The sequence below is a fragment of the Platichthys flesus genome, chromosome 3, assembly GCF_949316205.1.
Source record: "Platichthys flesus chromosome 3, fPlaFle2.1, whole genome shotgun sequence".
NCBI classification, from domain to species: Eukaryota; Metazoa; Chordata; class Actinopteri; order Pleuronectiformes; family Pleuronectidae; genus Platichthys; species Platichthys flesus.
This window is the reverse complement of record NC_084947.1, coordinates 8,485,258-8,509,781: the sequence shown is the minus strand read 5'-3', so window position 1 is coordinate 8,509,781 and position 24,524 is coordinate 8,485,258. Positions and strand designations below refer to the sequence as shown.

At 44.4% G+C, this 24,524-nt stretch overlaps 1 protein-coding gene across 1 annotated transcript in view; it reads right to left on the bottom strand.

Moving 5' to 3' along the window:
• Positions 1-19,225, bottom strand: part of efna5b (ephrin-A5b) — a 96,659-nt gene extending 77,434 nt beyond the window's left edge. The window contains exon 1 of the mRNA XM_062380039.1: positions 18,140-19,225. Coding sequence (XP_062236023.1) covers positions 18,140-18,264 — 125 coding nt within the window. The 5' untranslated portion in view covers positions 18,265-19,225. The remainder of the gene's footprint in view (positions 1-18,139) is intronic.
• Positions 19,226-24,524: the final 5,299 nt, after the last annotated feature.

Sequence of the window (24,524 nt, the reverse complement as noted above, 5' to 3'; positions counted from 1 at the left end):
AACCTTTAAATCTGCGGTGCGCGGGTGATCTCCTGCTTCTCTGAAACACGTCCTCCTGACCTTCCAATTAGAGCTCACTACCCAACAGCGGCAACACACTAAATCTTCCCCGGGCTGCATGGTTTGGACACTGGCGTAAAACAGCCTGCTATGAAATCATTACTAGGCTGTAAAACACCGAAAAAAAAACACAATTAAAAGAGCGGCAGAGAAAACAAATCCAGAATGAGGGGAATTATTCTGGGTGCGGATACGTGGAGATAAAACATTTACACAACACGACACGTTGACTTATAATTCAGTAGGTACCAAACAAAGGTTTTCGGACATAAAAAAAATGGATATTACCACTGAGATATAAACAAGTCATACTCACTAACAATGCACGTGTTTATACATAAATCCATATGATAAGCTGGGACAGGCAAACAACACCACATCAATCCTGGATCAATTGCCTTTCCTGAAATTCTTATAAATCACAGCACTGGGAGCAAACACACGTGTGCCTGAGCTTTGCTGTGACATTTAATTAATTGGCTATTTACATAAAAGCTGCACAGAAACAACACAGGTTCTGACAAATGCTTTGAAAATAAAAAAGACTGAAGCTCATCCAGCATCAGCCATGTTTGTATTTAAACTAAATTCCCGCTCTGGGTATTAACAGTGGCATTTCCTGATGAAACTTTTTCCTTGATAATACACTTATTAGGGATAAATTGAATCCATCACACTGTGGACAGGAGGAGCGCAATTCTATTGCTTTGCTGCGGCACATAAACACATATAGGCATGTAGATTAACTGCACAGTTACATGTAAATATGTAAAAGTAAACCATTAAGTGAGGCAACTAAAGGGAGGGCAGAATGATAACACATCTTACCGCTGCGCAATCTAATTAGGGACACCGTAATAAGCTATTATATCACATTAATGACGTTAAATTAGAGGCGATGGGGGGGCTGGCGGGGGTGTCGTCCCAGACGAAGCGTGTAAAAAGGTCGCGGAGAAATGATTCATCCGACGCAGCCCCTTCAGACTGGAGTCGGGAATCGCAAATTAAAAGTGAAACTGCGAGTGCTTGTGCGAGCTGAGTCTGCAGGCGGATCTGAGACAGTCCCGGTCCACCGTGGGAGGAGGATTCCCTCAATTAACTTCACAGTGAGACGGAGAGGTATCTAATCCATACCTGCAAGTGCTGATAGCATTCTAGCACCGGCATGCAGAGCCGAGCTGTAAATAAATAAGCATATGAGCTTAACTAGGCAACCATGCACTGGCCCAGTCACATATCCTGCTGCTGGACAGCCCTGTCCTCCCTCTGTTTCACATGGGGCTCACACTGATGTTTCTATATCTACTTCACCTAATGATTATTGATGTTTCCCTTCTCATTCGAGATGTCAAAACTTAATTTATTTACGTTTAAAAAAGACAATCTGCGATAAAAAGCTCTGAGCCCTTTGCAAGTTCTCTTTTAATAAGATAAAGGCGAGTCTCTTCAGAATTTAAACACGACAAAACAGATAGAAAACATCCATTCTGGAGGACGGGTGCGAACAACCGTTCAATGCAGCATTTAGCCCGTAGGAAGAGAACAATAAAGTAAATCAATGGTAAGCTTGTAAAAGCTGCGATTTTGGTTTGAAGAGGAGTGTCTAAATTAGAAATAACAGGGTAAGTCTGGGATTAACAGGCCCTCTATCACTTATCGATCCAGGTTTATTACTTTTAAACGTGGGTAATTGGAGCAAGTTTGGTGCAATCTCTGTCTGCATCTTTATAGAATGGCTCCAGTAGGTGTACGCGCCCTAAGTGCACTCGTAAATTGCTTTTATGAGTTTCTGAGACATATCGCTGCTAATGTTTCCACTCGACGGTTTTACGGCCACATTGTCGTGACTCGGGTGAAAGATACTTTCTAATATATTGCAAAAGTGACGGTGACTCTATTACACGAAGGAGAATCACCGGATGTTAAAGAACAAATACTTTCAAGTCTGTGAAAATGTGTTGTTATCCTTAAATGTGATCTGGCCGTAATAAAAACGACTTGAATATTTGAGCTACATTATTACTTTTATTGTAATTGAAAGGGGAAATACTCACAACAGAAATATGAGTAACACACTCCTCCGATTCAGTTTGTGTGTTTGTGCGCACCACGCACTCACGTATTGTTCTCCAGATGTTCTTCTCTTTCACCGCTCAGAGAAAGACTACCGGCATTCAGCCGCTTTCTCTATTTTTCCTCATCCCCGCTTCTCCCACTCACACCATCCGATCCCTCTATCAAAGCGGGCCACTTTGCCAAACATGATCCCTGCCTGTTGTGTATTGCTTTGGTTTCAAGAAGCGGATTAAACAGTTCCCACCAGCTCTCTGATGTGGACCTTATCTCAGGTTTCTCCTGACACTACCAGTGCTGCGGTGTTATTAGAAGCTAAAGGGCTTTGTTATGAAGCACAAAAGGCAGAGCTAGGCAGCAGTTAGTGCGGCTTTGTTAAGGGTCACAGAGGTGTTAAATAGGCTCCACCTGGGGCCGTGTTAACACCTTCACCTGAGACGTTCTCACTTCTGTGGAGGCGTGTTCCATTCAGCGAGAGGAACTCACAGAGATGACGGGACGGAAGTTGTGTATAATGTAATACAATCTAATATTAAGCATTTTACTTAAGTCACATCAACTAACTCAGTTTGTCAATAGATGCATGACTTCGCTTTCCTTTTGAAATGGAGCTGATCACTGCACGACTCTGGAGGCTGCATTGATAATTGTTTTACATGGTTGTTAAGTCATGTCAGTGGCTTACTGGTCTCCAGTGTCGGAGCAGGTAGCACTGAACTGGGTCCAAATAACAACCTGAACCCTTCAAGAGTTGTGATCAATGTTCACCGGTAAAACAAACGACTAAAATAAACTTTTATTTACGTCAAAATGTAAAATACATAATGACAGATGCAAATAACTTGTTATCATAATAGCAAATGATAACAAGTAACTAATGACACATAAATACATACATACTGACTCATAGAGTGAAAAATAATAAGTTTTAATGGTGTTAATGAAAATAGATAAAGTATGTGAAGGTGTGATAATGCAAAAACGGTAACAGAGCAACAGTAGAGTTGTGATCTTTGTTCCCCAGTAATTAAAAAATACAAAATAAACTTTTTATTTTACTCTGTAATCAAATCAATTCAATTTAAAATATGTACGTGCCCACAGTGGATCCCCTGAGAAACTTTGGGGTGGGGTGGACAGACCACATTCTGGGCCGGCTCAGCGTCAGGCCTTGTTACTCTGGATCCCCATCTCCTCTCCCTCCACCTCCTTTCATCCCGCTCTTATCCCCCTCTCTTCTCCCCCCCAGTCTAGTCTGGCTGGCCTACACACGCGATCCTCACGATATCTGGGTCTAAGCCCCGTAAAGGCTAACACAGGCTCAGTGTAAAAACTCCTATAGAGGCCCACCTCCATCCATCTATCCCACTCACTACCCCGCCAATCCCCCCTCTTCCCTCCTTGTGCTGCCTGACTACACTTTCGCTTCGCATTACTTCTGCTATTCTAACTTTTCCACTTCTGAGCACCATCAATTATGCACTAGAATAACAGTGAGGCCCGGCTTGGCAGCAGGACATAAAGGCCGATTATGAGTGTGAATAATTCAGCCATCTTCGTGCCATGTTCCTCTTACCAGTGATACAGGCAGGGAGGCTTGGCCGCTAATGTACGACAGCAGACACAATCTGACCCGGCTTTAATGTAAGGACAGGTCTCTACTTCCCAGAGGAAGGAGGGGACGGAGAGAGGCAGGATAAAACACGTGGCTGTCCTGAATTATTAAAGCAGCCTTGAACCTGATGTCACTCAGGTTGACAGGTGTGTCCCTGTCACAGACATGGCGACTGACACCTGTCAGTGTGTTAACAAGAAAACTGGGAATTCAAAGTCTAAAGAAATCCAGCCGAAATAATGAATGTTTAATAAAATCCTGAGGCAAACAAGGAGCACACATTCTCATAGAGGAAACCCGTGCAGGACTGCGCCCTGTCAGCCATCCTTAATGTTTCTAGTTAAGGTCACAGACCTTCACCTCCATCACCTTCAACAACACGTCCACCTCCACCTAATTTTTTCATGATTTGCGTGCAAAGGATTGCAAGTGCTACTCTTCTCAGACATCACAAACAATGAATATTTCATAACTCCAGCCAAAGCCAAGCGCTCGCTCTCTAAGCAAATGTGAGAAATATGATGCATCTCTTTTCCCACAGGCTAAAAATCCACTTCAGCCCCAAACCTCATAAGAAGTAATACCACTCAGATGTGTGCAAATTGTTAGGCTTTTCCACAAAAGGAAAAATGGCTAAAAGGGCAAGTTTGAATTTTCAATGACTGAACTGAAATTCAAATCCAATAAGTTTGAAGATAAATTATGTAGTGTTAACGTAATGCACAAGATGGATAAAATCTAGTAAGAGATGTTAAAAAGTATTGGATCACATCTTATTGTAAGAAGTTGTTTTGTTAAGCTCTACATCTTTTTGAGTGACACAAAAAAATATCAATATATAAATGCAATTCTCAGAATTTCTCAAAACACAATAACAAAAATTTATAAGAGCAGCTGCAAATTTGTTTCAAACATTTGTTGGTCGTTAAATATTTATTTAGAATTAATAAAATAAAAAGTGTAATGTTTATTTTGTTCTAAAAATAGTTAACTTGATATTTTGCTAATGCCTGAATGCTAATGAGGACCAAACACTTTATTTTAATGTGAAAAGCACATGAAGCACTAAACATCCAGGTCAAAAGCCGTTTGTGGAACAAAAGGAAAGCTCCCTCACTCCCTTTTATTTGTGCTTCCGTTTTCCATGCACGCTCTAATCCCGGCTGGAATGTCTCCGGTCGCGGAGTCCCGCAGCCCAAAGGAACAGAACAGCAGGTGAAAGTGAACCCTGAGGAAATGGTCCCGCCTCACAGCCACTCCACCACTTCTGACTGTACAGCTCAACCAGCACCATGAATATAACATATTTTCAGTTTTCTCTGAACCAGCAATTTGGCACATTATGTATATAATGCATAAACTTTTACAGTGTAATTTTAAAACTGGTTTGATCATCAGATTATTACAGATTACACATAATTTAATTTCCTTAAGAAGTTTATCCTTGCTGAGTAGCTTTTATTACAGTTGCCTGATTAATATTTTTTCCCCCCAAATGTCTATAATTCTTAACATTATAAAACAGAAGTGACTCAGACATGGCTTCCATATTAACACACACACACAAACACACACACACACACACAGAGAGAAAGAGAGAGACAGTAGCTCTATCATGGAGTTAAGACTTGTTTGTTTTTAAGAAGGATGATAAGAAAAGGAAAGCAGACAGAGAAACAGTGGGTGAAGAGACAGAGAGTGTAGGTGACTGTCAGTCAAGTGCTGCAGCCACAACAATGATCCTAATGCTGACAGTGGGCATGCTGCCCCCCCCCCCCCCGACCCACGAACAAGGACAGTACAGTCTCCTGTCTCAGGAGAGACGACAGGAAAGAGAGGCAACAAAATGGCACGTAGGGCAAAAGAGCGGGAGAAAACCAACTGGCCTATATTCCAGGGACACTTGGCGGGATAAGGAACAGGGGGCATGAGCTGGTTGGGGTGTGGGGGTTGGATTAGGACAAAGGGAGGGAACAGATCAGATCCTGGTCAGATTCACAAATGCGCTAGTTTATCAGCCCAGAACCAAGATCAACCACTTCCCCGTCACCTCACCACACAGGGAAAAGTAATGATGGCTCTAGTGTAGTGGTTGTTTTGGTTCTCAAAAGATTAGGGACATTAAAAAGTTTTGTTTGCATGACAATGCTGTTGAAAAACACACACTCCTGAGGATGTAGCCACAGGCAGCGCTCATCACCTCTGTTTATCCGGAGGGCTTAGGCCACTTTGGGGACTCCCCTTAAGTCTCACTTATCTCATTAGACCCTTAAAACTGATTAATATGAATGCCAGCAGAAACCAGCTCAAAGCATTCTTAAGAAAGGGGGGAAGGAGTAAAAGAGAAGAGAAGAGAAGGATGGAGGAGGGGGGGTGCGAATTTGGAGGAAGGGTTTTTTTTTGTGTCTCCGGACAATGAGCTGATGGCTTTTTAAGCCTCTCAGTGGCTCTGGGTTAATACCCAGGGCTGCAGTCATGGGATAGGCCGCGGTTCAAAGGCTGCTGCACTCCAAGGCTCACTGCTCGCTGATTTAGAGGAAGAAAATAAATAAGCAGAATAAATACCACATCTCCTGCAACTTGAACCCCCGCTAAAGAAATAATGAACTGCCCTATCCAAACAAGAGTGGTGTATGTGTCTGTGTGTGTGTGTGTCTGTGTGTATTATTCACACTATGTTGTTTGGGGTGTCATATTTGGTTATGTGGGATAATGTTCAGACCAGTCAAGGCTGCGCTCATATGAGAGGAGAGGGTGAAGATGGCATTCATCACACGTTCTGGGGAGCAATAGTTTTTTACTTCAGGGGGAAAAAACACATTCAGTAGAGTTACACACAGGAAAACCATAAACAAAGACAGATAGACACACTCACACACACACACACACATAATACAACTTTACAAAATGGGAAAACTATCAGGCAGCTCCCAGAGAATTGGGTCAAGAATAGTGCTGTGCTCTGCTGTAGTAAAGGGTGTGGGTTTCTGCTGTTTCATTAAAGCAGGCCTCAAAGCAGAGGTCAGTCAGGGATACACACACTAACACACACACACACATGCACACATGCACACACACACATGCACATAAATATCCCCAAGCAGATGTATATGTGCACGAGTTGCCAGCAGACACATGGACACGGCCACATGTAGCCACATGAACATGGGTACCCACAAACGCAAAACACTCGCTCGCATGAACATCAAACCCAGATTGGACGGAGGCCGTCAGATTCAGTTGTGTTCTACATTTTTACACATGATTTATTATCCGCTCGGTTACAGATTCTTCTTAGAGCTCAGATCAGACAAGCATCTGTTGTCTAATGAAAGCCGTGGAGCCAGGGGACGAAATCTGAAAGAAGAGCTTTTCATGCCAAAGGAGTCTCTGAAGTTCAATTTAGCTCATTTTAAATTTTGACATGAGACATTTTTTAAATCTACAGGATGATAGATTTAGAAACAGTTTTAATTTAGCATTTCATATTTGGTCAAATTCCCACTTAGCCTTATTAAAACCCCTGCCTTCAAACTGATGCAGCCAGAGAGACGAGCTGGGTTGAAGACAAATACAAAGAGATTTGTTTCAAAATGAGATATCGACTGCGTGAACTGCAATCATGCATAATTATCCACATTATTCCTCCCAGTGAAAGAAGATGCATCATTTTATGAGGACGAAAGGACAAAAGCAGCTCGTTCTTATTGGTCCAATTGGTCCCTACGGCAGGATATATAGCATTTTGAAATGAAACCCTTCATCAAGCCGCTACATTACACACGCAGCCTGGCATTCCAACTGTGACACGTGCATCTCAGCGGAAAATTCACCTTCAAGGGCGACGTGTGCAATGGGTCACAGCAGAGTAGACCAAGATGCAACTTGGTACCGCGGCTCCCGAGTAAACAAGGTCCTGTGCGTGGGAGTCTTCAGTGTCAGAGGAAACAAAGCAGGGGTCTAAACCTGAGCAGGCTTAATCCGGTCTCTGGTGAGAATAGCCCCGGTGTCACAAAACCCCACGGCCTGCAAAGACAACACCTCTTCAGGGTGAAGACCCCAGAGTCTGTCCCCTGGAGAACCAGCACCAATAAACCAATCACTGCCAGGGGGGGTGGGGGGGGACTGGGGCTGGCGAGACAGACAGCGAGACACATGCATCTCTAAACCTTGACGAGGGACAGACGTGGAGGAAGGGGGGGGTTGATGAGCATGATGGCGTGGAAGGGGGGGGGGGCAGATGAGAGAGGATGGACGAGTTGGAAATGAGAGAAACCTCTCCCCCCTTATGTCTGCCACTCGCATTGTACTCCTCCTCTCCTCCCTTTTATCTGTCTGAAAGCGAACTACAACTTCTGCTGAGCTCTCTCATTCTCCCGCCCTCGCCATTCACGCCATTCTCCCTCACTCCTCTCCTTTGCCCTCCCGTCCCTGTCCCCCCCCCCGTCCATTTAAAGCACATGCATTACTTTAAGCCTCGGCTGTGGAGTGGACAGAGGCGACAGAACAATGGCCGCCTTTCACTCTCCTGGCCCAGCATTTCAGGGGAAGGAGAGAGGTGGAGGGGCATTGGCTGCTAGTATTTGTCTCTACTGTCAATTCAAACAGGCCAACGAAGCTAGCTTATTATTAGTACGTCCAACCACAACGGTAGACGTAACAAACTGAACACAGCATTGTCTGGTTGTATTTATTTATTCAATCGTATTTAAAACAAGGCCAAGCAATCAATTGGTGTTATTGGCTTCATTCCCTCCACCTTTAGACAAATGTTCCAACACAAACAAAAACACGAGAGGCCATATAAGACCGTTCACGACCCACGTGTCAGGAGGTGATGTCACCATGTCTGGCAAATTTTTATGATTCCCTAAAATTTTATATTTGCAGATATAAAAGTTCGGGAATAAAACCAGTGGATTCCAAACTTCCAAAGGGAAAACCAGTCTCTCCGCCGTCCGCCTGTGACGATGAATTACCTCATGAGTCGTTTACAACAGGCTACAAGCCGTCAATTAGCTCTTTATTCACAAGTCGGAGATGTGTTCTCTTCTGGGATCTATTCTCCACACTGCTGCCCAGCTAGAAAAACATCCAGCCTCTCCCCCGCAAGCCTCCCCCAAGTTAAATAAGGAAAACGACAGTGTAAGGTCCGAAGCCAGCCTCCCATGAAAGGAATTATCTGTGGAAAATGTGTCTGGCAAAAGAGAAAAAAAACAGAAAACGAACAGTCTCAATCGTTCCCGTCACATTTTCCAGCTCAAATCGTGAACAGTGACAGACAGAGAGAGAGAGAGAGAGAAAATAAACCCATCAGGTTTTGGCCCCCACTCGCTCCAGTGTGGGTCCTGTAAATCCAATATGACTTTGACAGTAAATGGGTTTAACGAGGTCAAATAAACCAACGCAAAAAGAGGGAGCTATAGTTTAAAATCAAGCAGATGTATGTAGCCTTCTCTCTCACACTGCAATGCTTTTGGCTGAGGAGCAGAGGGCAACAGAGGCTATCAGACCACTCTCAGTAGCGCCACTTTCTGGTCAGGGGTGATAGATCAGCCGAGCGCTCCTACAGTAACAGCTGCTTCCAGGCCTCCATCTTACAGAGGAGAGCAGAGGAGCTGAAGACGGATATGGTAGCGCCATTTTCAGCCATGAACGAGGACGTATCATGTACGACTGCTGGATTTTTTAGATCTGGTATCTTGGCCCCGGTTGGACCTGCAGTAATCCTGTATTCCTGTCAATCGCTCCTGTGTGTGTGGGGGGGGGGGGGGGGGGGGGGGGGGGGTCTTACAGAAACAGGCTTTCCTGTTCCGTGATGGGAGTCAAATTAACCTGGCAGTAAAATAGCTCTTTTTCCTTCTCTGTCTACTGTGTTCATATTAACCACAAATCTACTCGAGTGATCACAGCGAAAATACAACTTTGGACGGCATGTTCCCACAGCTGCTCCGGGGTGGCACAGAGTAACTCTAGGAAAAATAAAGAAACAGTTGGGGAAGGACAGAAAAAAAAAAAAAAAAACTTTCCACAACTTTGAAATTCAGAGCGAAACTGAAGCAGCCAGAGTCGGGATAGAGAAGAAATCTGTCCCTGAATAAACACATGTATCTAGTTTGTCCAGCGAGCAACTAAGAGAAAAATTATTTTCTATCATTCTCATGGTCCTGCATCAAGCTTTTCACATGTGGGTGTTGCATAAGCTGGTTAAGACTTTATTGTTTCCAAGTCGAGCTATAGGAGCGTTCCGCTGCAGGCCGGAGCGAGGGCTAAAGACAGATCGCTCCGCTGATAGCTGAGTTTCAGCGCTGCGTCTGACCTTGGAGGGATTACTCTGAATACAAAAACCTGGACATTAAAACCATGGGTCCCCCCCCCACCCCCCCACCCCAAACACAAGGGAGGGAAACACGCACGATTGAAATGAATCGGCTGCTGAATATTGTCCATTAAAATAAGAGATCCTGACCGTGCTCTTTAGTGGGGAACCTAATAGATGATGGTATTTTAACTCAGTTAACCTTGGTCCGGCTGAGGAATATTATCTAATCATGAGCAAACACTGGGGTTGTTTTTCTATTATGTTCGGGGAAATTAATCACCAAAATGGAGGTCAAAACCCTGTGTCACTTGTTCACGAGTAAAATGAATATACGTTTTTATAAAAGCAAACTAATAAATCCCCCCTGATGAAGCGAAAAATGCTATATTTTAAAACCAAGGATTAAATATGTATAGATATAACAGAGTAACCTCTCATGTAGATCATTAAAATAATATAGATAACCAACAATCCAGGCTTTCTGATAGTGTCTCCTCTTTATGTCTATAGTCAAAGGCTTTTTTTCTCTTCAGTATAATGAGCATATCTCAGACGGCCGCACGTCCACCAGGCGACAGGGCTGCTTCTGTCCGCCACATAGCACCTCCACAAGGGTCACGGCCAAGAGTCATCCCCCTCTCCCACCGTGCGCTGAGGAACAGCTGCTCTGCCAAGCACATTGACTACGCATTGACTACTGCCTGCTGGGCTCATTTTCTAGTTAATGGGGAAAAAAGAAAAAAATCTAATTTAAATGGAAAGTGCATTTACAGGTCTGGTGAGAAAACACAGTTCCATTTAGAGCTAATAAAAGTATTACGTCTCACAACACCATTATTGCAATTTTCTGCTTTTTTTCTCCTGGGCCGGGGCTGGGTGTTTGTTTCTCGGCATCCTCCGCATCTCGCTGTCTCTGCATGTGTGTTCTCCCCCCCCCCCCGCCGCCCGACCCCCCCACCACAGCACTCGCTGTCCCTGCAGCTCGGCCAGCGCTCGTTGCTTGCCAGTGCCACGGGCATAAAAGAATGACAGAGCAAGGGGTCATTAACGGGAACTAATCAGCCCACAGACTCCGAGAGGAGGAGGAGGAGGAGAAAGGAAACGAGAGGCAGAGCAGCGGAGTATGGAGGACCATACATGACATAAGTAAAAATAAATAAATAAATAAATGTATAAATAAATACAGAAATGAATAAATAAATGAATAAATAAAAATGGAAATAAATAAATAAATACAGAAATAAATAAATAAATATGTTAATACCAAAAGAAATGTCAAAAGAAATGTCTTAAATATATTTTAACATTTATTTTTTCCCTGATACATTTCCTTTGCATTTGCAGTGTCCTTATGCTAATGAGAAAGGCGGGCCTAACCGCAGTCTCATGCAGGATTGGTCACAGGAGTGTAATGATCCAGCCCTACTACTTCTGCCTTTCAATGCTGGTGTCCAGTAGCTGTTTGCAGCGTTGAGCCAGTTCACACTTAAAATGAACTAGTTCAAGATCAGAGGGTTAGTTAAGGTTATTTTTTATTGGGATGATTTAGCTGTCAGTAGTCCTGACTGTGAGCGTCACGTCTCGAGTTGTAATGAGCACAAGGAGCGAGCCGAGAGGAGGAGGAAACAGAAACTCCAGCTCGGTACAAACCACCTGCCGCCTCTGCTCTGAACATGAAGCCGCTGATCTATGAGTAGATGTGACCAGAGAAGCTCTGTGTTTTCACTGTTTCCACTGTTCCACAGAGTCACTAACTGGCTGTTACACGGTGAAGAGCTCAATCTCAGTCACTGCCCGTGTCTCTGAGCGAGTGTGTGACGGAGCGCAGGGGCTGTGTGTGTGTAGCTCAGTTGACCAATCCTGCTCGAGACTGAGGTTAGGCCCGCCTTTCTCATTAGCATAAGGACACTGAAATGTGGAAATAAATAAATGTGGAAATAAATAAAAGTTGCAATAAAAGTGGAAATAAATAAATAAATGTGGAAATAAGTTTAAGACATTGATTTATTTAATTCTGCATTTATTTCCATATTTATTTATTTATTTCCACATTTATTCCAACTTTTATTTTTCGATTTCAGTGTCCTTATGCTAATGAGAAAGGCGGGCCTAACCTCAGTCTCGAGCAGGATTGGTCAACTGAGCTACACACACACAGCCCCTGCGCTCCGCCACACACTCGCTCAGAGACACGGGCAGTGACTGAGACTTGATCTCTTCACCGTGTAACAGCCAGTTAGTGACTCTGTGGAACAGTGGAAACAGTGAAAACACAGAGCTTCTCTGGTCACATCTGCTCAGAGATCAGCGGCTTCATGTTCAGAGCAGAGGCGGCAGGTGGTTTGTACCGGGCTGGAGTTTCTGTTTCCTCCTTCTCCTCATGCCTCGCTCATTGTGCTCAGTACAACACGAGACGTGACGCTCACAGTCAGGACTACTGACACCTAAATCATCCCAATAAAAAATAACCTTAACTGACCCTCTGAACTTGAACTAGTTCATTTTAAGTGTGAACTGGCTCAACGTCCCAAACAGCTACTGGACACCAGCATTGAAAGGCAGAAGTAGTAGGGCTGGATCATTACACTCCTGTGACCAATCCTGCATGAGACTGCGGTTAGGCCCGCCTTTCTCATTAGCATAAGGACACTGCAAATGCAAAGGAAATGTATCAGGGAAAAAATAAATGTTAAAATATATTTAAGACATTTCTTTTGACATTTCTTTTGGTATTAACATATTTATTTATTTATTTCTGTATTTATTTATTTATTTCCATTTTTATTTATTCATTTATTTATTTATTTCTGTATTTATTTATACATTTATTTATTTATTTATTTTTACTTATGTCATGTATGGTCCTCCATAGCGGAGTGAGTAAAACAGCTTAGAGCGAGAGAGTAGAAAAAAAAATGGACTAGCGTGGGGGACACACTATCCGATTTAGAGATCAAATGGACATTTAATCATCAAAATTACAGGTTTCCAGCATTTCAATTATAAAATTAAACTAAATATTGTAATAGCCGTGATTTTCACATCTGTTAAAGTCAGATTGTTGTGCGCCACTCCAACTCCGTGCATACGTGCCTCAACACACACGTACCCACAAACACACACACACACACACACACACACACATAAAAGCACAGATTGACGAGACGTTTATTCTCGTTCCACTGGTCTGTGACAGATAATGAGACGTCCGAAGGAGAAAGATGTAATTATTCTGGTATATGAGTCTGAAGGAGAGGAAACAAGCGCTATATGACCTCATGGCTCATTTGGTACTTTTCATGCCCATGGATACACACACACATATGCATGCATGCTCAAACACAAAAACCTGCACAGACAAAGACATGACTGCAACAAAAGAAAGTTAGGTACCAGCTACACAACTACTTTGTGCAGGCCTCCAGTTACAGTGCATTGTAAGGGGGAACTGTGAAAACTACCCACAAGGCAGCGTGACAGAAAAATGCTTCCCAGGCTATTTGTCGCACTACAAATTATGCAGCAAAATACTTACATCACCTTGAGCAATTACCATGATCACAAACCAAGCCAAACTGTTTATGTTAATAACAACTTCCACTTCAAGGAGAGTTCCAGTTACGAGTTTGTCATTCACGGGCCAACTTTCTGCTTCGTTTATCCCTCGCCGTGTGTGTGTGTGTGTGTGTGTGTGTGTGCTTGTGTGTGTGTGTGTGTGTTTGTTGTGTGTGTGACCTCCTCCCCGAGCTGCTCACAGAGTGCCTCTGACCTCTGCGTGTCTTTTTTCACCATCAACTGTGGAGGGACTCCCGAAATATCTAATTGTTTTCCGAGCCCAGCGAGAAGAAACACACAGAGGGAAGAAAAAGAGATAAAGAAGAAGGGAGGGAGGGAGAGAGAGAGAGAAAGAGAGAGCGCTGAGAGAAGGGATACGGGGAACCAGAAAGGGCAGGGCCGTCTCCTCTGCATTATAGCCAAGACATCATCAGAGCGTCCTTCTCTTCATTAGAATAAATATTCACAAGCAAAGAGAGTGGGCGCGATAGCAGAGTCCACAGAGAGAGACGTCCCTCTGTATCTCAACGTATTTCAAGTTAAAGGAACCCTCTGAGGACAGAGATCTCTCCCAACAACTCACCCTAAAAATATCACTGCTGATGGAAAAACCCCCCAAGAAAATCTGTGACCAGATGTAGAAAAGGAGAAAGTGTGGATGCGCTGAAGAGATGAGTAAACAAAGTAGAGGATAAAAGTGTTATTCTGAATAATAAAGACGTTTCTGGACTAGTTGTGAAACACAAGGCGGAACGAGGCCAGAATCAACAGCCAGGAAATCCCCTCCAGTCCTTATACCCTCATCAGACAACAACACAAACACCCAGAAGAAACAACTGTGGCACAGCTCACGCACGTTACAATACTTTGGAGCGATAAAATTCCACTCTAATGTACCGGTTGCTTGTAATTTCTGACCAGTGGAAAAACAAATAAGAGATTTAACAAGCGAAAACATTTTTACAATCTGATATGTCTGATAATCAAAGTTATAAAAGTCTCTACAGCCATGTGGGATTTGTCAGAAGTGACCTCTGGAGTGTCTACGCATGTCGTTTATTTTTGACTACACTTTTTTCACACTTTATCCACATGAGTTTGCATAAAACAGAGCAACGTGTGATGAGACAATTACATTTTCCCCTTTTTAAAAATTTTTCTTTTTCATTTTAAGCTTTTTAAATTGTTTTATTTGTAGTTGGATATCCACTGAAAAGTGAAATAGATGTGCCATTTTTTTGTAAAACAGTTTTTAGATGAAATTCATCTGATGTGAAATCCCACTTGGTCACAATCAAAACTGATTTTCAGACTAAATCAAACTTCAGTGTGATGGATTATTCAGTTCGGGCAATTAAAACAAAATCTGTGGTAAGCTGCAATTTCAAATGTTGTAAAAAATGAATGGTGACAAATGGCTTTGTCTGGAAAAAGCCAAAGAAGCCCTGAATGACCTTGGTCAGATCCAAACAAGAAAGAATGTAAAGGGAAAATATTTTTTTAATGATCCTTCAAGTCAAATCTTTTAAGACAATTACTTATTGTTGATTTAAATTCATTACGCTCTTAACCTGACATGTAACTTGGTGTCGGTTTGGGGCGTTCACAGTTTAAATGGTTGGAACAGCCGCACTCTTCCTGACTCTTCCTCAGAACAAAGGCGGACGCAGGCCTGCCCGCCTCTTTACGGTAATGCATGAAGAGAGGGACTCAATATTTATCAACTGAGTCATCGATAAGACACGTTTGGCTTCTCTCGCTCTCTCCCGGACTCCTCTCAGCTGTTATGTTACCTTTCTGGCTCCGTTCCCTCAGCCCTGCAGGGGTGAGAGTCAAACAAACTCTATTTAGAGTAAGTAGAACGGAGTGACTGGTGTTAGCCGCATTACAGCCTCTGTGAAAACCTGTTTCCTTTCCTCGGGCGAGTCAGAGCGTCAGAAACAGATGAGGCTCGGGGAGCTATCTATTTCTCCCATTTTACCGGGGACGCAGGGAGAGTGAAACGGTGAACGCAGACTAGTGGGGTCACAAACTTCATGATTCCTCTCTCTCTCTCTCTCTTACTCACTGTGTTAATGTGTCAGATCTGAGATTGAGATTTGCCTAAATTCACTGACACTAGGAAAACTTGTCGGCACATCTGGAAGCGATCAAGTTCACCGAGCAGCGAGTCAAGTGAGAACTGTTTTGCCCCCCCTCCCAAAAAACTAAAAGTACACTCTAATTGAAGCAGGTCTATCAAGAGGAGAAATCAAGATTTAACTCAAAATTGTGTTTGCCTCCATTGAAGAAGGCGCTCCATAAATAAACAGCCGGGGCTCGAGTCAGAGCAGAGACCCAGACCACAACAGTCATGGTCTATGGTCTATCACGCCGAGGATCTCTGCACCCCTGCGAGACCGGCCCTGACTCCAGGAGAGCGCTCAGCCCCTCTGTTCGTACCCCTGACCACTAATCGCCTCGAGCAATAAATCATGTTTTCCCCAAACTTCAAGCTGAATATAAATAGTTGTACAACAAATTTGGCGTGCGCTATTAATGGCTTTGAGCACAGTCGGAGGGTGTAAGCTGAAGGGTTTTTATTCAACAAATACTAAGTGTCGTTGGCAGTTTTGAGGCTGAAAGATCTCTGTAAACTCCGGCAGCAGTGTTTAGAGTTAATAAGCCCGGGACAAGGCCGTGTACAGTCTCGACTCCGGGAGGGACTCTCGATGGGAAACGCTGTGTCGACAAACACGCCCGCTGAACGCCGAGCCACTCGAGGCGGCTGTCCGAGCAGAGAGGAGCTGGGAGAACATCTGAGGAACTCGAATTTTAACTCTGCCCCGAGGTCCCCTAGCTTGACCCCCCTCGGAGTCAAGGGTACATCAAACCTTCACGTTACTACTGCCAGAATTTAGCTGGGTCTCCTCACGTTGATTTAATATAAATACTGGAGTGAAAACAACAATTTGAAGTCCTCCACATTTGGAAATATTTCCATTATTTGAGAAAAGCTATATTTATATTTTTTAAAGTGCAATAAAAGTTATAAAGGAAACTTGTTTATTGAGGGAAACTCTTTTTAGGGAAGCTGTGTTCGACAGAGTGAAGGTTTTCACAACTTTTAAAGGGTTAGTCGCCAGTTTCCACACAGCGCAGCCACCACTGCCCTTACTTTAACGACACCCTCTCTCAGTTTTATACAGTCACTGCACTGGGCTTTATTTTCCAGCATTTATTTGCATTCTTTAGGTTTTTGTTTGAGCAAATAAATCCGGGGCCTATTATTCGACCAACTGTCCCTGGATTCTTTTACTTTGCAACAGTTTGCTTTAAATGTCACGTATTCAGATGCATGTATTTTATTATGCTGCACGGTTTAAAATAACCTAATGTATCGCACTGGCTGGAAAATATCTGAATTCATATCGTTCACTCGAAATTAATAACAATTTGCTCCAGTTCTTAAGAGAGCATCTCCTCATTTAAAAAAGTCCAGCTCTACGACTGTGTTAAGGATTAAATGTGAACAGAAAATCAACTTTATCTCCTTTAAGGGCCATAAACACTGACACATTCTCACCTAAAATCATCTTAATATTCCTCTTCAGCTTTTGAGTGTGTTTCACTTTATGGAGTCTAATTCTCTGCCTCTGTAATATTCATGAATCTCTTCTTCAGATACTTCTAGAAGTGCTGAGAACGCCGTATCAGCCCAGTAAATTGTATTAGGGAAACTGGACTGAATTTCGTGAGGCTGCTCTTTAATATTGACTGGTACGTAATGCTCTTGATGGTAATATTTACACTCCTTTCCGGTGATGAATCCACACAACAAACACACAGACCCACGTAGAGAAGCTCACCACACCGGTCTACACGTTTGGCCCGTGCGCCTTCAACTGAAGTTTTTCCAGATAAAGGCACTGAGCCTTTTACGCAGACTGAAGTGCGGCAGTGAAGGGCCACTTTTACAAAGTAAATGGACTTAGTGGATGTTGTGCTGATGTGGACCGTGTTTGCCGTGTGGCCCTGTGGAGACCAGTTAGCCTCTGGTGTTAATGGGTCCAGTGGGGTTGTGCAAATATCCAGCCACCGGTGCAGAGAAACAACACAAGATAACGCTGCGGGTTTTTAGAGCCTTTTACAGCTCTGTCTCTGTACCTGGAGTGTTTCACAATGAGATGCTGGATTTCCTCGGATCAGGAGTATTGACTCAGATTAAAGCGAAGCAACTCAACACATGATCAGGCCTCATTACGCACGGTTCTAATCTATCGTCTCCTCGGGGGACGCGCTATGCGAGCAGCCACGTATTTACAGAATAAAGACAAAGTCGCCTTTTACACTCCTGTCTCCGGCTACGGGCTCTACACCTACAGCTACTGGCATTATGCCCTCACTGCGGAGAATAAACACCGATGTGCTCCACGAGAAACCAGCGAACCCCGTGATCCACGCGAACGCGCGGAGGAGACGGACACATCGCCGACTCTCCGCGGTGAAGCTGCCCGGTGTGCGAGGCCACTTACTTGGTGTTGGTCCGGTTCCAGAAGACGGCGTAGCGGTCCGCCACCACTTTGGAGCTGGGCTCCTGGCTGAATACACACATCAACAGCACCAGGCACACAACGATGATCATTTCCACTTGCAGCATCACTACAGCGAAACTTCGGCACGTATTCCTCTCCGGTGTTGGGTCGGTCGGTCGGTGGACTCGTGTCGCGCGCTGCAGCCGGGACAGGTGACGGGTCTCGCTCACATGTGGCCGTGTGTTGTTCTCTGGCGCAGTTCGGGGTTGAGCGCGCGCACAGATGACAAACAAGACGCGCGGCTCGGGGGGGAAAGGCAAAACAAGGAAAAATGGCACAAAAAGATTGTGACCATTCAGGGGGAGACTGGAGATGACACTTGTTTAGGGTTCAGGAGGAAAAAAAGCTACGCGTCACTGCGTTTGTTCTCTCGGGTGCGGGGCGAGGGTCCAGATGATTCACTGGCTTTATTTCATGCGGGATGTCAGCTCTGACAAATCCGAGGTGCGCTGACAGAACGTGCACAAGACACAGAGATCAGCGAATGCGCATCAGCACAACAGGCAGCGGTCTCCTGCAGGTAGAGCTCCTGGATGCAGCCCGTGTCAGGGCGAATGACAACTGCTCAACACTTCTCCTCCTTCTTCTTCTTACTCCAAAGCCAAAGCGCAGGGGATGAGCCAGTCCGAGATGTGATGGAAAAGAGAGAGAGAGATGAAGAGAGAGAGAGAAGGAGAGAGAGAGAGATAGGGGCCCTATGTGTCCAATGACGCCGTGTGGCGCACGTCAGATGTCCATGTTCTCCAGGCAACTTTTTAAAGCCACACAATCAGTCACTGGCCGGCGAATGGCGGCGTCAGAGTCGGTCTCCAGCGTCCGCGGAGGAACGAACCCACTTATCCTTCTCTCTCGGCGGTTTACCGGGAGGTGTCACGGCCGAGGTGGGGAGGAGTCCGTCTCGGTGTCGGACGCGGCGTCGCCTTCTCTCATGCGCTTCTCACCGCGGAGACACTCGAGTATGTCCACATCCCGAAGTGTCCTCCTCATATATGAGCCATCGTGCGACGCGCAGGAATGAAGGAGAAAAAAAAGAGGCAGCCTCGCGCTCTCCCCCATGTGCGTGTGCGCCGCGCGGTCTTCCTCTTCTCTCGCGTCTTATTTTTTTGGGGGGTGGGTGGGGGGGTAGTGGGTTGGGGTGTTCAAACGCCGGGACGCGCAGGAAGGTGCGGGGCAACAAGCAGGCAGCCTCCGAGCGCCGACTGAGCGAGTGGGTTTGGTTACGGAGGAGCGGGGGACGGTCCCATTGGTTTGGAATTATTTGAATGGGCGTCGCTCGAACAAAGCCAAACCCCTCCCCCCCACACCCCCCACCCCACCCTCTGCCTAAAACCGAGCTAATTCAATTACTGAGAGGTAGAGCTGAGGGGGGGCGAGGGGGCAGGGAGGGGGGGGGGACGCACAGGACAGGGACCCGCTTTTAGACCATCCACTGTCAGATGCGTCCGATAAGTGCGCGCGGTGCGATTTAATAATATGCAAAACGGACCAGAGAGAACCGTGGCTCCAGTGACTCTCGGTCTCAATTCAATTTAACTCAATTCCAATTTTTTTCTTTTTTTCATAATAACAAAAATAGCTCTGAATTTAAATAATATACACTGTATATATTTATGAATGGGGAAAACAATGCGTAATTATATATATTTTTTTCTCATTTGTTAATATTAGCTACTATTTTGTCAGTGTTGGGAATTAAAAAAAAGATTCCTTATAATTTATCTTTAATTATAAGGAATTCTACTCCAGGTCACATCTTTTCTTTCAGTAGGAGAGTCCAGGCAGAGGGTGGAGAGGTCTCTCAGCTCCATGTGTGATATATATCCACGTGCGTAATGCCGGGACACGACGGCCACGCCGGGGGCAGGAGATGGATGAAGCGGTGCAGCCTGTTGCAGGGAGCGGACACCGAGCTGAAGGGGTCCGCGGCGCCGCTCCAGCGCCCAGACGCCCAGCAGTGGCAAACAGGCGGGATCGCTGATTCAGCCGAGGACAAATCCAAGTTCGAGTGCGCGCCGGGGGAGCCGCGTCTGTCGTCGCCTCAAATCACACAAGTGCTCACCGGGAGGATTTATGAAACTTTCGAAGATGAGCAGCAGGCCCCAAAATTCAGGTGGGAAATCCCTAAAGAAAATAGCTGTAACATAATTTCATATGGATTCAGAGCGCGGAGCGTCTGGCTTCGTGTGTGTTTAGAAAGAGTTGTGATATTTCTCCAGATTTAGGAGTGTTAGGTGGAAAAGTCCATAGGCACAGTATTGTTTTTAAAGGTGTGTGTGGTGAGTGAAGAGTTATGAAAAATAGCTTTCTTGAATAATGTGTGAACTTAATTTTCTCTTCTGGCCACTTGACACATAAGTAGAAAACAACGTGTGATTGTTGTATAATTAACACATTAGAGGTCAAGCACCGTAATGTGAGTTGAAGTATCAATCCAAAATACAACTACATTTCAAAATGCTAAAATACTTTATACAGGCATGAAAACCTGATTCCAAAGAGGTTTTTTAGATATGTATTCATTCTTACTTTTACTTTTAAAGTGTTTGTCAGACAGAAAGTAATAAACAAAAATAAACTAAAGTAGTAAGTTCCTGCAACTTACATGACGGTTACATGTATTTTTTATATTTGCAAAGTGAAGAAAATCAAATGCAGTTAGTGTCCGAAGTTCCTTTTCTGTGCTTGTGCAACAGGTGCTGTTTGCTTTAGGAGGGGGGGAGAGAAGAGAGAAGGAAGGAAGACGGGAGGGAGAAAGGGTGAGAGGGCAGCTAATATTTTAAGATAATCCTCTTGACCTCTTTCCTTGGAATGGTGTAAACTAAGGGCCGTTCACTTACGGCTATCATCACACAAGGGCACTTGCGCCACAACACACACAAACACACACACACACACAAACACACACACATGCACGCCATCACTGACACATCCACCACAGAAACTCATGCTAAGTCTTATCACATAAACACGTTTTTTCAAGCACGTTTTTTGCAACACACACATACACACATCATCAGACAGGACACTATCAACCACCAGGGGAGAGGGGTGGGGAGAGGTCAGCCTGGAGGTCAGTGAACATGGCTGTTTTCACACCCACTTTACAGCCATGACTGCATTCCACTCCTGCTGCGTCCCATTTCTCTCTCCCTCTCACTCTCGCTCTCTCCGTCTCACACACACACATACAAGAACACACTTGGTAACAAGCATATTTAACTGACGAGTGCACACAGAGTGTACCCCCAGCTGCTTTCATTTTCTCTCGAAACAGAAACAGAGCATTCCCCCCGCCATCCCCTTCTTAACCCTGCTGTCACTATCATAGAGGGCTGCGTTGATTACTTCTCACGCGGGCCTATTTTCTCCCTCGCCTCCCTTCGCGTGTTCCGGCAGAGTGGTGCGACAGCGGCTTGAACTCTATTCCCCCCCTCCAAAAAAAGGCTGGGTTTATTTTTCTGTTTGATTGATAAGTTTGAAGGGAAACAATACTCACACGCACTATCAGCGATCAAATGATGTGTTTTACGAGAGATATGACAATTTGTGCGACTGTCGTGCACGTAGGCTTATTTCCCCTCTTCTTCACTGTCTCTTAGGTCTCTTTCAACTCCCTTTGTTATGCTCTTTCATAAATTGTGTTGCAATTCCTTTTCTTTCCCTCTAAAACCATTAAAATTTGACATTCTATTGTCCAATTCAATTCTGGCCTCGGTTCTCGTAATGTCTCTTTGATGCATAACCGGTTTCATCGAGGGGCTTCAATTTTTAGAAGTCATTCGGACAAGTGTCTGGCCTCGAGCCCAAGAATTTGCCCCTTTCACACACGGTGAATGGTGTACGCTCACTCAGCCAGGGTCACAGCAGGGTGAGATGGGAAGGCTGAGTAGGTGGTTCATACCCTTTTTTCTTTTTTTTTTATTATGTTATTGTTCTTTTGCCAACAGGACAATTAGAGAGCCCATCATCACACAGACTCATTAAAAAGATGTGAGAGTGTGCCTCGGTTTGTCTGGTGTCAACACGGCAGGTCAGGCATGCCAACAGCCAATTATTACCGTGAAAACCCAAAAGGGTTCCTTTGAACGGATTCCCTCAAAAAGTATATGTCAATTAGAAGTCTGTGACAGCTGAAAAAAAAACAACAACGTCACACTGTTTTTGCAAAGCATTAATTAAAACTGTACAATCTAATCGTCTTTTCTCATTTGGGGATCTGCTGCATCCATTGTATGTGAATTTCATTAACCGCTTTATGAAATGCCCTCCCATCAAAACAGATATAAAACCACAGCACAGACAAAGTGGCACCGTACAGGTATTATGGATGCTTTTAATACCATAAACCATAAAAAAGGAAACATTAAATCTGCTCTCAAGACACCTTTTAAAATCTTACAAGTGAAGTATACATATCCTTTTACTATGCACTGCGAGATATTGCATCCTTCCTAATGCTCTGTCTGTTTACAGAGATGCAGGGCAGCGCTGGGATACAGTAGATCAAGCAGCGTAGAGGATCTGGGTAATGATCTATTCAGACTGTGTCGCTCCAAGTCTCATTGATATACAGCTCACACGTCCATAAATATGATGCTCTCTCACAATCCCAGGGCAGTGGGATCCTTGTCAGCTGGAGTAACAGAGAGCGCTGCGCATGCATCGTTCCCCGTAAGCCCATTCACACTATCATATGCTCCGAACTGCGAATGCAGATTACAGGACGCGGATACATATGAGGAGAAAATAGGATTTCACCTCTTCGGAGCACAGATTAGAATTTTTCTCGGCTACTTCAGAAGATAATGGTAAGAGTTACAAACAAGCCACTGGGTGTAGTTGTCATTTAATCCCATAAACTACTCCCAGACATGCACTGAAGTTCGGGCATTATCCTGAAACTTTCTGTCTGGCCTGTATGTAATAAAGAAAAGGTCCCAGTTAAATGATCATTTTCTGGAACTCTTCCCTCCAGCTGCTTTGTAAAATATCAGTAAAATGTCAGAGTGAGCCCATGTGAGAATACAGCAGGAAATGTCCGGAGAATTCACAGAGTGGATGAGGATCACATTTTCTAACACGAGACAGACGGAAAACTCAATAAACAAAACAATTACAGATATCTCAGGATGCAAAGAGGTGCAAAGAACACGTAGCAGAGGCCAATCAAGACTTCAACTTGGAGAAATGATAAGATTCAAGAGCTTTTGGCGATAATGGCCAACGCCGGTGTCTTGTAAACAAAACAAAAACATATGATTTCTGCTGTGGAATTTCTATCTCCTGCCTCCTCCATCTCCTACTGACTTCTCCATGCGCGAAGGGCAAAATCCGAAAAATGTCCGGGCCCAATTTTCCCGCGCATTCTTCGAAACCCAAGTGTCTGCATCATTTATATTCATAAACTTGACACAAACCTTTCTCATTACATCTGAGCTCATCAAGAACATTACCTCCCCTCTCTGTCTCGCTCCCTCACTCGCTCTTTATTCTCCACCGCCTCCCTCTTTAGGATGCATATTAGATTAAAGATTTTATTGTCACACTCAATGCACTTAGAGCATTGGCAAACTAAATCACAGGGAGACAGCATGTCATAGAAGAGACACCTTGGGTTGACTAAGTCATGACGAGCCAGCACAAATCGATGAGAGGGACTAATCGGATGTATCTGCTGTGACGGGGACCTGCCCTGAATCCCAATGATGGACACCAGGTGGGGACTGATGTCGCCATTAGTACACCACCGGTGCAGTACTCGGAGCGATGTAGGGACAAGGGCTTCCTATTCAATGAGGAATCAGGTTTTCAATAGTGACAGCCAAGGTCCCTCTGTTCATAGAGAGAAAGCAGGAGCCTACGCTGGTGATGGCTTCCCGGTGCTTGTGCAGAGGCAAGAGATGGAAAAGGGAACTATTCGAGGACACGGATTTTGTGTGTGGGCTTTTATTCCTTTGAGGCCCGAACGTCCTCAAGGATAAGGCTGGGAAAAGGACAAGGTCAGAGTTTAAAGGAACTTCCAAACTTAAAAAAGATCATTCAGACTAACATGACTGTTGATACAATGATTTTTCCAGGATTAAGGTTTGGTCGAGTTTGGGTCTTTTCCGCTGAAAGCGCAGACCATGGCCCAAAACAGGCTTCATGTCTTCGGTACATTGTTTACGTTTGATCCAGTTAGTTTTTGTTTCCTTTTTTGCAATTTAGAGTCAAAGACTACAAGCATCCTACAAGTTACCAAGCCTACAAGATCCTTTCAATCCTTTTTAGTTCTTCTATTGTTAAATGCTTTCTCAGGTTCCTGCAATTGGCCAGAAAGTCCAAA